Source organism: Sciurus vulgaris (assembly GCF_902686455.1).
Source record: "Sciurus vulgaris genome assembly, chromosome: 11".
Taxonomy (NCBI): Eukaryota; Metazoa; Chordata; class Mammalia; order Rodentia; family Sciuridae; genus Sciurus; species Sciurus vulgaris.
In genome coordinates, this window is record NC_136472.1 from 82282696 (window position 1) to 82296532 (window position 13837).

General features: G+C 34.5%; 1 protein-coding gene across 9 annotated transcripts in view; it reads right to left on the bottom strand.

The window, feature by feature from the left end:
• The window catches only part of DLG2 (discs large MAGUK scaffold protein 2), a gene marked incomplete at its 3' end in the record, with an annotated part of 2081919 nt that overhangs the window by 1497520 nt on the left and 570562 nt on the right, over positions 1 to 13837 (bottom strand). For all 9 annotated transcript variants that reach the window (XM_079105558.1, XM_079105557.1, XM_079105560.1 and 6 more), the window contains one exon: positions 6163 to 6237. In XM_079105558.1, the coding sequence (XP_078961684.1) occupies positions 6163 to 6237 (75 nt within the window). The remainder of the gene's footprint in view (positions 1 to 6162; positions 6238 to 13837) is intronic.

Sequence of the window (13837 nt, forward strand, 5' to 3'; positions counted from 1 at the left end):
TCCCCTTTGGATTTTTTTCTAACTGTATGGCTACCACCCATATGGCCAGATAAACACTAATCCCAGTGCCCACCAATTTAAGGTCCTGTACCCTGCAATTTTCTGTAATTTTCCTAAAATCATGATCATCTGATAATGTCCTGACTTTTCATTCTGTCAGGAGACTGCTGATAGTATGAAAACCTTATCCTAAAAAATAAAAATTGTATCCAATCTTTGGAAAGAAAATACTCATCAAAGCCACCCTCAGTGAATTTTTCCAGCAGCAGAATAAACCTTGTAGATGCTGTGTTCAGAGGAAATCTAGAAACACTCAGAGAGCAGACAAGACATGATTTTATGATTGGGTTAGATGCTTCTGAGTGCCATGATCTGGGTATTTCAGTGAACTGTATATGAAATGAAGTCACACAATGTAAACTGGAAAAAAAAAAAAAGTGAAAGGAAGAGCTACAAAAGAGGAGGGGGAGAAAGAAGGAGAGGAGGGGGAAGAAGAGACATTTAGGACTATTACCTAATGGCTTATGCACATTGTATTAACTGGTTTCAATTAGAGTGAACGATCCTGACTGTGGGTAATGTGAGGAGGTCTGAAAGAACATGCTGAAACAATCAACACTTTAAAAGAACATCTCTGGTTTCTACGTGGAGCATCTGTTTTTATTGATTTCTCATAAAACAGAAAAAATTACTTTTATAATCTAAAGAGACATAGTAGGAAAATGTTAAAATGTTTCTAAATGAAAAGGAGCACCTGGTCTGGAATATGGCTTCATGTTACTCAGAATACAAACATCCCTTATTAACATGACACTCATACACTATCAGTTCCAGAGAGCAAAAATATTCAAGAGCTGCAAGATTTCTTTCAAAAGCTTAAAGAGTCAGATATTAACTCCTGGAACATTTCCTTTTCCCAGCCTGAGTGCCTTTTTGAAGAGAAGGTTTTCCTAAGTAAACCTAAATAAGTAGCCCTTAACTAATAACTAGTTATTGCCTGCTTTTTATGCTCTTCTCATCAATCCATCCTGCCTCATCCCCTCCCTTTTGGAGAAACTGTCCTTTTTTTTAAATTCTTTCCTCCCAGAATGTAGGAAGCAATTACTGTGTGTCAGGTACAATGTTAACACTTGCTGTGCATTCTTTTATGTAAATCTCAAAATATCCTGTAGTGCACATAAACTCAGGGAGATTAAGTAAATTACTCAAGGTCATAGAGCTAATAAGTTGCAAAGTAAATACTTTAACAGAAATATTAATTCCAAAGTTTATATTTTTAACTATAACCAAATACTGCAACTTTCTTCTTTGACAATTCACCTTGAGGTAATTTTCCATCCTGAAAATTTAGAGCTTTTTGTATAGACAATTATTATAGAATATGTTAGCAAAATTATTATTTACATGAGTTGTTTCTGGCTATACATTGAAAAATCTAAGGTTCAATTACAATTTATAATATGTGCTCAGTAAATGCTAATAAAATGGGTAAATGAAAGTTGATATATTCAACTTTATTTTTAACTTAGTTTTCAAAAATTCCTCTCCTAGTATTCTTTAACTTTTAGTAATTAAGGAATGTAAAAATATATAGAGAGACAAAACAATCATCATAGTCAAATCATGTGTACTTATATATGTCTAGTAAAAAAATTCACTCATTCAGGACATGTCTAAGTAAGAAGGAAAGTTATTCCTCAAAATAATTAAATCCGTATGGCCATAGTCATACTCTCCAGTCCAGAGACAGTCCTAAAAAGCAGCAGACACTGAAGTCTCCTGCAACTGGTCAAGATCAGCCTTCCTCATTTCATAGTGTCAGGAACTGAATCTTTAGACGAGTTCACTCCAGATTCAGAGACCTGCCTGTTTCACCTGAGTCCCAGAAGTTATGGGCATTTTTTCAATTGTTGGCAAGTGGTACAGATTTAGATAACTACAGTGTTTATATTCATGGTCATACAAACTAATGAGGCATAAAATCCAATTAAATTTAGAGGGGTAAAGAAGGATGTCATTCTAGCCCTGAATGTAGCCATACAATGAGATAAACTGTCACAACTCTCACTAAGGAAGATATTTCATTATAGTCATTCAGGAAGTATAATTACATCCATATTTCTGTACAATTACTGGGAGTAAAATTTCTTTTCAGCTTAAACTCCAATCTGTACATTTTCTTTCCAGTAAAAAAAGAAAGTCAAAGAGAGAGAGAGAGAGAGAGAGAGAGAGAGAGAGAGAGAACTTCTCAGACCCATTACTACATAGGTATGGAGTGCCAAAAAAACAGAACATCCAGAAGGAGAATGAACAGATAGTAATAGAAGCCATTTTAAAGGCTATATGTAACCAGTGACAGGCATTTGCAAAGCAATTTGGAGCGAGAACCTTTTTAGGAAAACCAATGATGAATGCTCTGCATTTAAAACGAACTTGGGGCAAATGTACACAGAAGAGACCAAAATGTTTTTGTAAAGTTATAAAACTCAATTACAAGAATACAATGGTTCCAGAACAGAACAACAAGGAGCAAGAAAAGAGTAATAGAGAAAAGAATATAGGAGAGAATCAAATGAACTTGAAAAATTCAAAAAGACATTAAAGACTATCCATTTATTATGCATATAAGAATGTATTAATCTATTCACAATCAGATTCAGTCCTTTTGGGATTTGAGACAGTCAAGATATTCTCTTAAACATGTGAAGCTATGGTTTTCACTATTTCCTGAGAGATAAGGAAATGAAAATTAAACAAGAATGACTTTACATGTCATCTGAAGTTTTTTATTATATAAATATGTGTACCTTAGTTGTGGAGTTAATTGCCCAAATTTCTCACTCTACATTGTGAGTTAAATTATCAAATTATCTTTTGGTCATTTTTTTTATCCAAGTTTATGTACAGTCCAATATTTAGACTGAATGACCATTATAAACTACCAAAATCCCAGTATTCTGAATGCTTCTGTCTGAAACTGCTATTCAATACATTAGCTCTGATTAGGGGTGGAAGTTGGGGGCTCAATAAATGTTGCTGATTGGGTGTGTAGTTTAATGGTTTTGTTTTTTTCTTTTTTGTTGCAAGTAAATCAAAGTGCAAACCTCTAGCAAATAATATCTTTTAAAGCACACATAATTTGAGACACAAAGTCATTTGATGTTTGCCAAGAGGTTATGACAATGTTTTCAAAAATCAGAGAGATTTGCATAAGTAAAACCTGAGAAGAGCACCTCCAGGGGTCTCAGCAACTGAGGTCCATAGAATTTTTGTTCTGAGGTACTATTTATCATATGATTAATAACTACAAATTTGGTATCTCTCTAGAGTAAATTTCAGATTCTTAGGAGCAGGAATCTATCTGTTTCCAATGAGATTTGGCATCTACTCTGGATCAGTCCCTTATGTCCAGAGCCAAGCTCACAGAATAAACATGTCCACCTCTGTGGATCAGGGGTTACACACAAAGAAGCAAATCATCTCATGTGGCACAGCTCCTCCAGAAAGCTTCTGCCACACTAAGAGGTGCAATTACTTTTAAGTAAATGACAAAGGAATTTTATGAAGCCAGCAGCTTCCAATTCCATTGCAGGAGTGAAAAGAAACATCTACTTTTTTTAAGGGGAGGGGGTCGGGTACAAGGGATTGAACCCATGGGCACTCAACCACTGAGCCGCATCCAAACCCTTTTTTGTATTTTATTTCGAGACAGGGTCTCACTGAGTTGTTTAGCACTCGCTGTTGCTGAGGTTGACTTTGAACTCTCCATCCTCCTGCTTCAGTTTCCCAAACCTCTGGGATTACAGGCGTGCCCCGCCATGCCTGGTGAAACATCTACTTTCTGATGCTTTCACCTGACCACAAAACTAAGACTCAGATTTTAATGTTGACATTTTTTACTTGTGATTTTTAGCAAGAGTCTTAAATATCATCCCATGTTTAGTTCTTAAGGTCCTGCAAGAGGAGAATCTAATCTGAGATATCCAGTGCATAGTCTAACTCCAATGCAATGATGAATGGTAAACTATTTCTAATAATTTGAAAGACAGAATTCTGCTTGCAATATCACTGCACGAGATAGCTACATTGAAAAGATTCTTTTATTTGGGACTAAAATTATCAGTGTAGTGGAGGATCAACTATTAATCAGAAATTCTTATTGATGTGCTTGATAAAAATAGGAACACTACCTTATTCATGTTTGTCTCACCAGCAATGGCATAGTTCCAGACATAGCTGAATAGACTTACAAATTTCTGTCTATTTTGAAAACTAAATTTTTCAAAGTACAGATTCTATGGTGTTCTATGAGAGGAAAAGTATAAAAAAAACAACAAGAAGATGAGAAATGGAAACTACCAACCTAAGTGGGTAAAATAGCATCACTATTTCTCTTTACCATCAAATTTAAGAGTTGGAAAATAATTTACTGAAAGGTACTATCTTAATTCCTTGTCAGTTGCTAATAACACAATACTATAGACTTGGTAAGTTATAAAGAAAAGAGGTTTATTTGAGCACATGGTTTTGGCCCACGGTGAAGGGGTCACATCTTCTGATGGCCTTCTTGCTGGTAGAGTCCTGAGGCAGCACAGGACATCATATGATAAGAGATAGGGAGGGCATCCGCCCAGGTCTCTCTCCCTCTTCTTCCAAAGTCACCAGTACATAAATGAGCTCCCCCCCATGATCTTATATAATTCTAATCAGCTCCCAAAGGTCCCAGCTCCAGACACCATAGTCAGATTAAGCTTTCACCCTATCAATACCTCGCACTGGGAATTCAATTCCAAATGAGTTTGAGAGAGAGACCAACCATATTCAAACCATAGCACTAACCCGAAGAACATGTGGTCTCCTTGGAAAAACAGAGAAATCAGTCCAAATTTTTGAGATAAAACCAAGGTACAATAAAAGGAGTGTTTGATGAAGAAATAAAATTATTAAAACGCATCCTTTCCTTGGCATCAGCAGAGTCCCCAAGCATGCTCTCCCCTCTGGCCATCTGCTCACAAAAGTGTTGACAATTTTTTTTTTCTAAGTCTGTGGCAAGTCTGGGCTATGTCTGCACTGCAGGAATCCCTCCAAAATTTAGCATCATCATCTCCTTCACTAAAGGTGATTCCATCTTCTCCTTCTCCCCAAGATAAAAGCAAAGAAGGAAGCTTTTTCCCTTACGTGACCTGAATGCAAAGCAATCTCCCCTAGACCAGTGCCTTCTAACACAGTCACAAGTCCTGCCCTGGCAGCTGAGCTGCCACTTTCAGTACCTTGTACCTCAACAATACATGCCCATATTAAGAAGCTCCACATATCACTTTTACATTGCTGCAAGGAGAGTCCAATGAGGGGAATGCCCCAAAAGTACCTTCATAATTTCTTTTTGTTTCCATTGCACACACATTATTAAATGACAGGCAAATTGTCAGTTATAGCACATATAATTCCCAGAGGAACTTTGTCATTTCTTTCAGGCAATATGTGTATAAGAGAGCATCATACAAATTGTCCACTTCATTTACTTCAGAGGACAGTGTAGTAGAACAAGCACATGAAAGAAGACAGAGGGTATCTGGGATCTATTGCCAGATTCACAAATGATGTACTATTCTTACTCCCTTTGTATTTAAGTCTCCCATCTGCAACACAAGGATAATGACATAGTACCTGCTTGTTTTTAAGGCACTTGAAAATTCTCCGATAGAAAATTCCACACAGAAACAGAGACTATTATTACATCAGGAAGACTTGAAAATTGCAAGTCCGTTTACTCATCACTATAGGGCAGTCAACAAAACAATGATAGAGGAGAAAGCATTCCTCTTTAAGGCATCTAAAATCAAATATTGCTGAATGTACAGATATTCAGAAAAATGTATGTACAAATATATTCATTTTAATGACCAACCAAATCTAACTCATCAATAACCCATTTAGAGAAATCTTTTGCAAGTTATTCTGACTCCCCCAAAATTCACAGAATTCCTAATCACAGTTATTTATTATAATACATGACTTTTAGAAACTACATGTTCGCCTTTCAAAAGGTTTGCTCTACTCCAGAATTTTAGAGAGCATTCTAGTTCATTCCACTAAGGTTGTAACAAAATATAAAAAACATTTCTCCTTCATTTTGGCAAATCTTGGAATAATCGAACTTACAGAACAGTGATGGACAGGCATCCAAGCAGGGGCTTCCACTGAACAATTCTGGGCTGGGCATTTGCCTTGGTTTTGCTGCAAATAAGTAAAAATGATGTTATGTTCCATATATTATGTGCAGCAATATAGACTAGCTGACATGTTTATTATCAATATGTTTACTAACATATTTGCAAGCATTACAGAAGCTTCTGAGAATGATCCTATGGTGGCAATGCTACAAAACAGCAGGAATGTAATTTCTACTCTTATTGATGTACAAGAAATCATCCTTTGCTTTTTAAATTTTTTTCTTATCTTCTTTTCTCTCTCTCTCTCTCTTTTTTACTTTTATTAATACTCTAAAGACCCACATTTTGGTACCAGGATCCCTTAGCATCTGGCCTACCAGTCCCCATCCGGAACCATCTGAGAAATCTTCTAACCCAAAAGCTGAACTCTGCTTTCTTCTTGGCTCAGACAACACTTAAGTGAAGATATAGAAAGACTGTATCTCCTCTTTCAGATTGTAACTAGAGATAGCAATTCTCTCTAGAGCATCTCATAGAACTCTAAAATGCTGAGTTGAAAGGGATAAGTCTTAAAGTACTTTCTTGTCACATCAGAACCTAAAATGCAGAAAAATGAAACAATTTGTTTAGGTAGCCATAAGTTTGGCATTCTAAGCCACATTCCCCCATCTTCTTCCTACCCTCTTCTTTCTACATAAGTAATTTAATTCTAGTTAACCTATTCTTATTCTGCAATTCCTGTAAATTCACTTCTAAATTGGCTTTTTAGAAAGAATGAAGTGATTAACTAACAATACTGTTTCATCCATGCAATAATGATTAGTTCTAAAGGGGTGGGATTCTAATAAAATGTCTTTTCTTTCATTTCCTATTCAGTGATAATATAGGCACACTGATAATGTAAATAATCATCATAAAAACCACAGCTGTGATTTATTGAGCTACTAAATTTTCAGGGATTGTTCTGGATCCATTAAATTATTAGTAGTACTCACAAAAAATATTGATGGAAGTATTATATTATTCCTGTTTTACAGAGGAGAAAACTGACACTTAGAGATGTTAGGCAACTTGCCTAAAAATCATCCTGCTAGAAATCAGCCTAGCTGGGAGTACAGCAAGAATCTGGCTGACTATGCTGCCCATGCATCCAATGCGTGTTTTACAAGAAACTGTTTCTGTGGTTTTTAATTTTCAATCTGTTTAATGGGGCTTAAGGCATGCCATCATCTAACCTGATTTCATCTTATCAATGATCCTAACATTTCTGATTTAACTTAATAAAATGCTGAATTCAGTGTTCCTATCATGCTAAGACTTGTGTGTGATTTGTAAGCTTTTTAGAACAACCTTTATTTAGGTAATCTATTTTTAAGGCATCACTAAGCCCTGAAGGGCTGTATGAATGATTGTGGATAAAGTCACTATAAAAATAAACTTAGATCATCAATCTCTATACAATTTTCTTGGTTAAAATATGACATGCAGCACCAGCAGGGTACATAAGGTACAGTGGACTACTGTCAGGTGACCACAATTTCAAGGCAAGCTTGGCTGTGTGCTTACCGTCACAAGATACTCTTGGTAGCCACATTTGTAAAACGAGGTTAGAATCTTGCCTAATTCCTATGAATATTATCAATGATAGGTATAGACTCACTTCAGATTATAATCACAATTTACAAAAATGGATACTTATAAGAACACATAAAGTGACCCAACAAATATTTTCCTATTTTGAGAGTCAAGTTATTTAAATAAATATAATTTATTGACATGTGGGGTTAAGCTCTTTGAAATTTGAAAGCATTTTATTAAAAGTTTATTTGTTATTATTTATAATTATGAGAATTAAAAATAGACTATGGTGATGAATATCTCCTTTGGATTAATTCATAATTACTGTTATTAATAGTAATAGCAATCTTGTTTTACATCTAGAGTTTACATCTTTATGAAACATAATGAAGAGGAAAATTCAATAAATAAGTGAGCTGTGCTTGAGTAAAGGAATGTAAATACTCATAAAATATGATGGATGCATAAATAAAATGAGTTTGAACTTCTATAGGTAAAGGAAGATGGGTATCTGTGTGAGCCTCTCTCTTATTCCATTGTTACCTCATTTTTTACACTGTCTTCACAATAGTGTTCTAAATAAGCAAATTAGCAGTATGATTATACATAGCCAGAGAGACTAAAACTCCTACTGAAGACAGATGTCATATGAACATAAATTGTTTTTTTAATTGATAGTGTGTAGCCAGAAAAATATTTGGTTGAAAAGAAGATAGGGTCTTGGATTTAAGTTTAGTATTTCCATTAATCTGTCTGTGGAACTTTGGGAAAATCTGCCTAACACTTCAAACTCACTTTTTATTTTCTCATCTGTAAAATGAGAGGGTTGTATTACATACCATCCAATGTGGAGAAAAGGAATGTCAAATTTACTCATGAATATTTTCCAAAGTTTATATTCTTCCCAATAATTTATATGTTTCCTCTGCCAAAGAGGTTAACCATGAAGTTGAAAGTCTCCATCATTTGGATCTACTGATGAATCATTGGTTAGAGCCTTAAAAATACTATTAAGAAATCGATTTTACCCTGCAAGTTTGAGCAATAGCAATCATTAAACCAGATGGTCTGAAAGAGCCTTCCACTTAAGTGTGGCTATTGGAAACCCCCCAAATCACCACTATACTTCTTAAGAGGAAGATCTAACATGGGTCAAGGGAAACAGCAGAGTAAATGGAGAAGTAAAGGGGTCTAAAATTCTCTTTTTGTCCTAGAAGTGTTCAATATCTTCTTCAGATCCATTTTTTTTTTAAACATTTCCTGTACACACTGTGGCATGACAGAGTTTGGAGGTATGTCCTCCTTGGTAGATTACCAATTCTTCAAAAGCCTGCTAGAACTAATATAAACACCAGGGGAATGGAACACTGCACCACAAGGTTAATTCTTTTTTTTTTTTTTTAACTTGGTTCCTTTTAGTTATACATGAGAGTAGAATTTACATAATTATATAAGTATGGAATATATCTTGTTCTAATTTAGACCCCAGTACCTTTCCTTCCCCTACCCTCTTCCCATCCCCTACTCCCTTTCCTCTATTGATGTGTGTCATTTTCACATAATTATCTCTTTTAAATTAATTTCTCATGGATGTACACAATGGTTAGCTTCACAGTGGTATATTCATGTATGTACATAGGAAAGGTATGTCAGATTCATTCCACTCTCTTTCCTGTTTCCATCCCCTGGTCCCTTCGCCTCATTTTCCTTTGTCTACTCCACTGAACTTCTAAAACCTCCTCCCCTTATTATGGGTAAGCTTCCACATAATCAGAGAAAACATATGAACTTTGGTTTGGGGGACTGGCATATTTCAATAAGCATGACCATCTCCAGATCCTTCTATTTACCAGGAAATGTCGTAAAATCATTCTTTGTTATTGCTGAGTAATACTCCATTGTGTGTATATATAACATTTTATTTATCCATTCATATTTTGAAGGGCCCCTAAATTGGCTCCATACTTATCTATTGTGAATTATGCTTCTGTAAACATTGATGTAGCTGAGTCACTGTAGTATGCGGATTTTAAGACCTTTGATATATACTGAGGAGTGGGATAACATCAAATGGTGGCTCCATTCCTAGTTTTTTGAGGAATCTCCATACTGCTTTCTGGAGTGGTTGCACCAATTTGCAGTCCTGTAACAATTTATGAATGTACCCTTTACTCCACATCATCACCAACATTTATTGTTACTTGTATTCTTGATAATTGCCATTCTGACTGGAGTAAGATGAAATTTCAGTGTAGTTTTAATTTGCATTTCTCTAGAGATGCTGAACCTTTTTTTATGTATTTGTTGACTGTTCATACTTCTTATGTTGAGAAGTATCTGTTTAGTTCTTCGGCCAATTTGTTGATTGGGTTATATGTTTTATTTTAGTGTTAAGTTTTTGAGTTGTTTACATATCCTGGAAAATAATGCCCTATCCAAGGTACAGATGGCAAAGATTTTCTCCCATTCCATAGGCTTCTCTTCATGCTCTCCTTTCTTTTCTGTTAAGAATCTTTTTAATTTGATGCCATTCCATTTATTGATTTTTTTAAAATTTTACCTCTTGCACTTTAGGAGTTCTCTTAATGAAGTCAGTTCCTGAGCCAATATGTTGGAGTGCTGGGTCTACATTTTCTTCCAGTAGGTGCAGGGTTGATGGTCTAATTCCCAAGTCTTTGGTCGACTTTGAGTTGATTTTTGTGCAGGGTGAGGGGGGTTTAATTTCAGTACTCTACATATGGATTTCCAGTTTTCACAGCACCATTTTTTGACGAGGCTATCTTTTCTCCAATGTATATTTTTGGCACCTTTGTCTAATATGAAGTAACTGTATTTATGTGGGTTTGTCTCTGTGTCTTCTATTCTGTTCCATTGGTCTTCATGCATGTTTTGGTGCCAAAACAGTGCCATTTTTTTTTTTTTTTTAACTATAGCTCTGTGGTATTATTTAAAGTGTGGTATTATGATGCCTCCTGCTTTGTTTGTCTTACCAAGAATTACTTTGGCTATTCTGTGCCTCTTATTTTTCCAAACAAATTTTATGACTGCTTTTTCTATTCTTATGAAGAAAGTCATTGGAATTTTGATGGGAATTGCATTGCATCTTATAGTGCTTTTGGTAGTATGACCATTTTGACAATCTTAATTCTGCCTATTCAAGATCATGGGAGGTCTTTCTAGCTTCTAAGATCTTCTTCAATTTTTTTCTTTAGTGTTTCTGTAGTTTTCATTGTAGAGGTACTTTACCTCTTTTGTTAGATTAAGTCCCACTTTTTTATGCTATTTTGAATGCGACAGTTTTCTTAATTTTTCTTTTAGCAGATTCATCATTGAAGCATAGAAACACAATTGATTTATGAATGTTGATTTTGTATCCTGCTACTTTGTTGAATTCATTTATGAGATCTAGAAGTTTACTGGTGGATTTTTTTTTAGTTTTCCAAGTATACGATCATGTCATCAGCAAACAGAGATAACTTGGAACTCTGCATTTCATGTTGGTATGCCTTTAATTTCTTTCTCCTTCCTAATTGCTCTGGCTAGAATTTCAAGGACTGTATTGAATAGACATGGTAAAAGTGGGCATCCCTGTCTTGTTCCTTGTTTTAGAGGAAATTATTTCAGTTTTTCTCCATTCAGAGTGATGTTGGCCTTTGATTTGTTATGTATAGCATTTACAGTGTATTCATTTACAGTGTATTACTCATTGATGGGTGAAATATTCTATATATGTCTGTTAAGTCTAAATTATTAATTGTAGTTTGTAGTTCTGTAGATTTTTTAATTTAGATTTTGTTAGGATAATCTACCCAGTGTTGAGAGAGGTATGCTAAAGTCACCCAATATTATTGTGTTTTGGTCTATTTGATTCTTAATATTGAATAGGTTTTGTTTGATGTATTGAGGTGTTTGATCATTTTGGTGCATAAATATTTATAATCATTATTTCTTCTTGTATTATTCCTTTGAGTTGAATGGAATGACCTTTGCTTTCTCTTCTGATTAATTTGGGCTTCCAGTCCACCTTATCTGATATAAGAATAGAAATCCCTGATTGTTTACAAGATGTAGGTGCATGGTAATTTTTTTCTCATCCCTGTACCTTGAGTCTGTGGATGTCTTTGCCATAAGTTGAGCCTCTTGGAGATAGTATATCCTTGGATCTTATTTTTTAATCCAATCTGCAAAACTATGTTATTTAACTGAAGAGTTTAGACCATTTACAATCAATGTTATTATTGAGAGAAGATTTTTATTTCCTGTCATTTTTATTCCATATTTTTAATTGAATTCAATTCTCCTTTGATTGACTATTTTTCTAGTTCTGCTCCTTCCTCTGCTGATTTTCATTTTTATTTTGCATTTATTCTTCATGAAATGTTTTATTGAGTATGTTTTATAGTTCAGGTTTTCTAGTTGTGATTTCTTTTAATGTTTGTTTATCATGGAAGATTTTTATTTTATCCTCAATTTTGAAGCTTCATTTTGCCGGGTATAGTATTTTTAGATGGCATCCATTTTCTTTTTGAGCTGGGTATATATTATTTCAAGACCCATTAGCTTTTAGGGTCTGGGGTGGGAAACCTGTTGAGAGCCAGATTGATTTACCTCTAAATTTGACCAGTCATTTTTCTCTAGCAGCTTTTAAAATTCTATGCTTATTCCGTAGGCATTTTCATAACAATGTATCTTAGAGTGGATCTGTTGTAATTTTGTTTATTTGGAGTCCTGTATGCCTCCTATATTTGAATTTCTATTTCATTGTTAAGGTTAGGAAATTTTTCTGATATTTCATTGAAAAGATTGTGCCTTCCTTTAGTTTGTATTTTTGGAGCTTTCATCTATCCTGGTAAATCTTAAATTTGTTCTTTTAATGTAATCCCATATTTCTTGAATATTTGGTTCATGATCTCTTAACACCTTTCTCTATGGTCAACTTTATTTTCAAGATTATATATTTTTCTTTGATGTATGAAACTTTTGTCTCCCAAGTAATCTAGTCTGCTGGGGATGTATTCCATTAAATTTTTAATTTGTTTTACTAATTCCTTCATTCTGAGGATTTCTAAGTGATTCCTTTCAGAATCTCTATCTCCTTTTTGGAAGAGATCTTTCACTTCTTGTATTCTGTCTGATTTCACTCCTTTTATTGTCTTTTATCTCATAGAACAGTTCATCTATGGACTTTCTAAATTCCTTCTCTGGCATTTTCTCCACTGTGGTGTCAATGAAGTATGACACCCTAAGTATGTTATTGAGGTATTTTGGGTTGTTTGGGATAGTTAGTTCCTTTGATTTTTCATATAAACAATATGAACTATCCATCTATGAGTATGGTTCTGAAGCAGCAGCAGAGTTTCTACCCTGTGAAGTTGTAGTATCCCTGTATATTTCAAGTACCTTAGATTAGTGGGAAACGAATAATAGCAACAACTAATGCAAACCATATACAGCATTAAACTAAATACTTGGTTCTTACTATGACATCTACAATGTTAATTGGCACAAAAAAAAATTGGGTCAGCAATTTCCATCAATAAAGATAATAAGTAATCATGTATTATGTCTGGCATTAAATCAAATAATGTGTATGATATGGCATCCACAGTGTAATAAGTGCAACAGCATTAATGGTGGGGCAGGCATTTTATAAACCAATTAGTGCTAAAAGGTGGCATGCAGAGAGTTAATTAATAGAAAAGAAAGTGTGATAGGAAGGTAGAAAAGAGTTAACAATTTCAAAAGGTGAACAGAGAATGCAGAAGAGATATATAGAATGTGATGGCCATGAGGAAGGAGGAGAAAAATAGAAGTAACAAATTAAAGGAAGAGTTAAAGAGAGAACAATAGAATTTGCCTGTTAGCAGAAAAGAAGAATGAAAGAGAAAAAAGAAAAAGAGACAAATGAAAAGCAATGTAAATCAAAACCAAAATATACTAATCAAAAACTCAAACCCTTCAAAGACAAGGAAAAATACTTTTTTAAAAAATGGTACAAATGAGAAAAAAGAAACAAATATGTATATGTATATGTATATATGTCCATGAACCATTCAATGCATGCATGTGCACACACACACCACCAA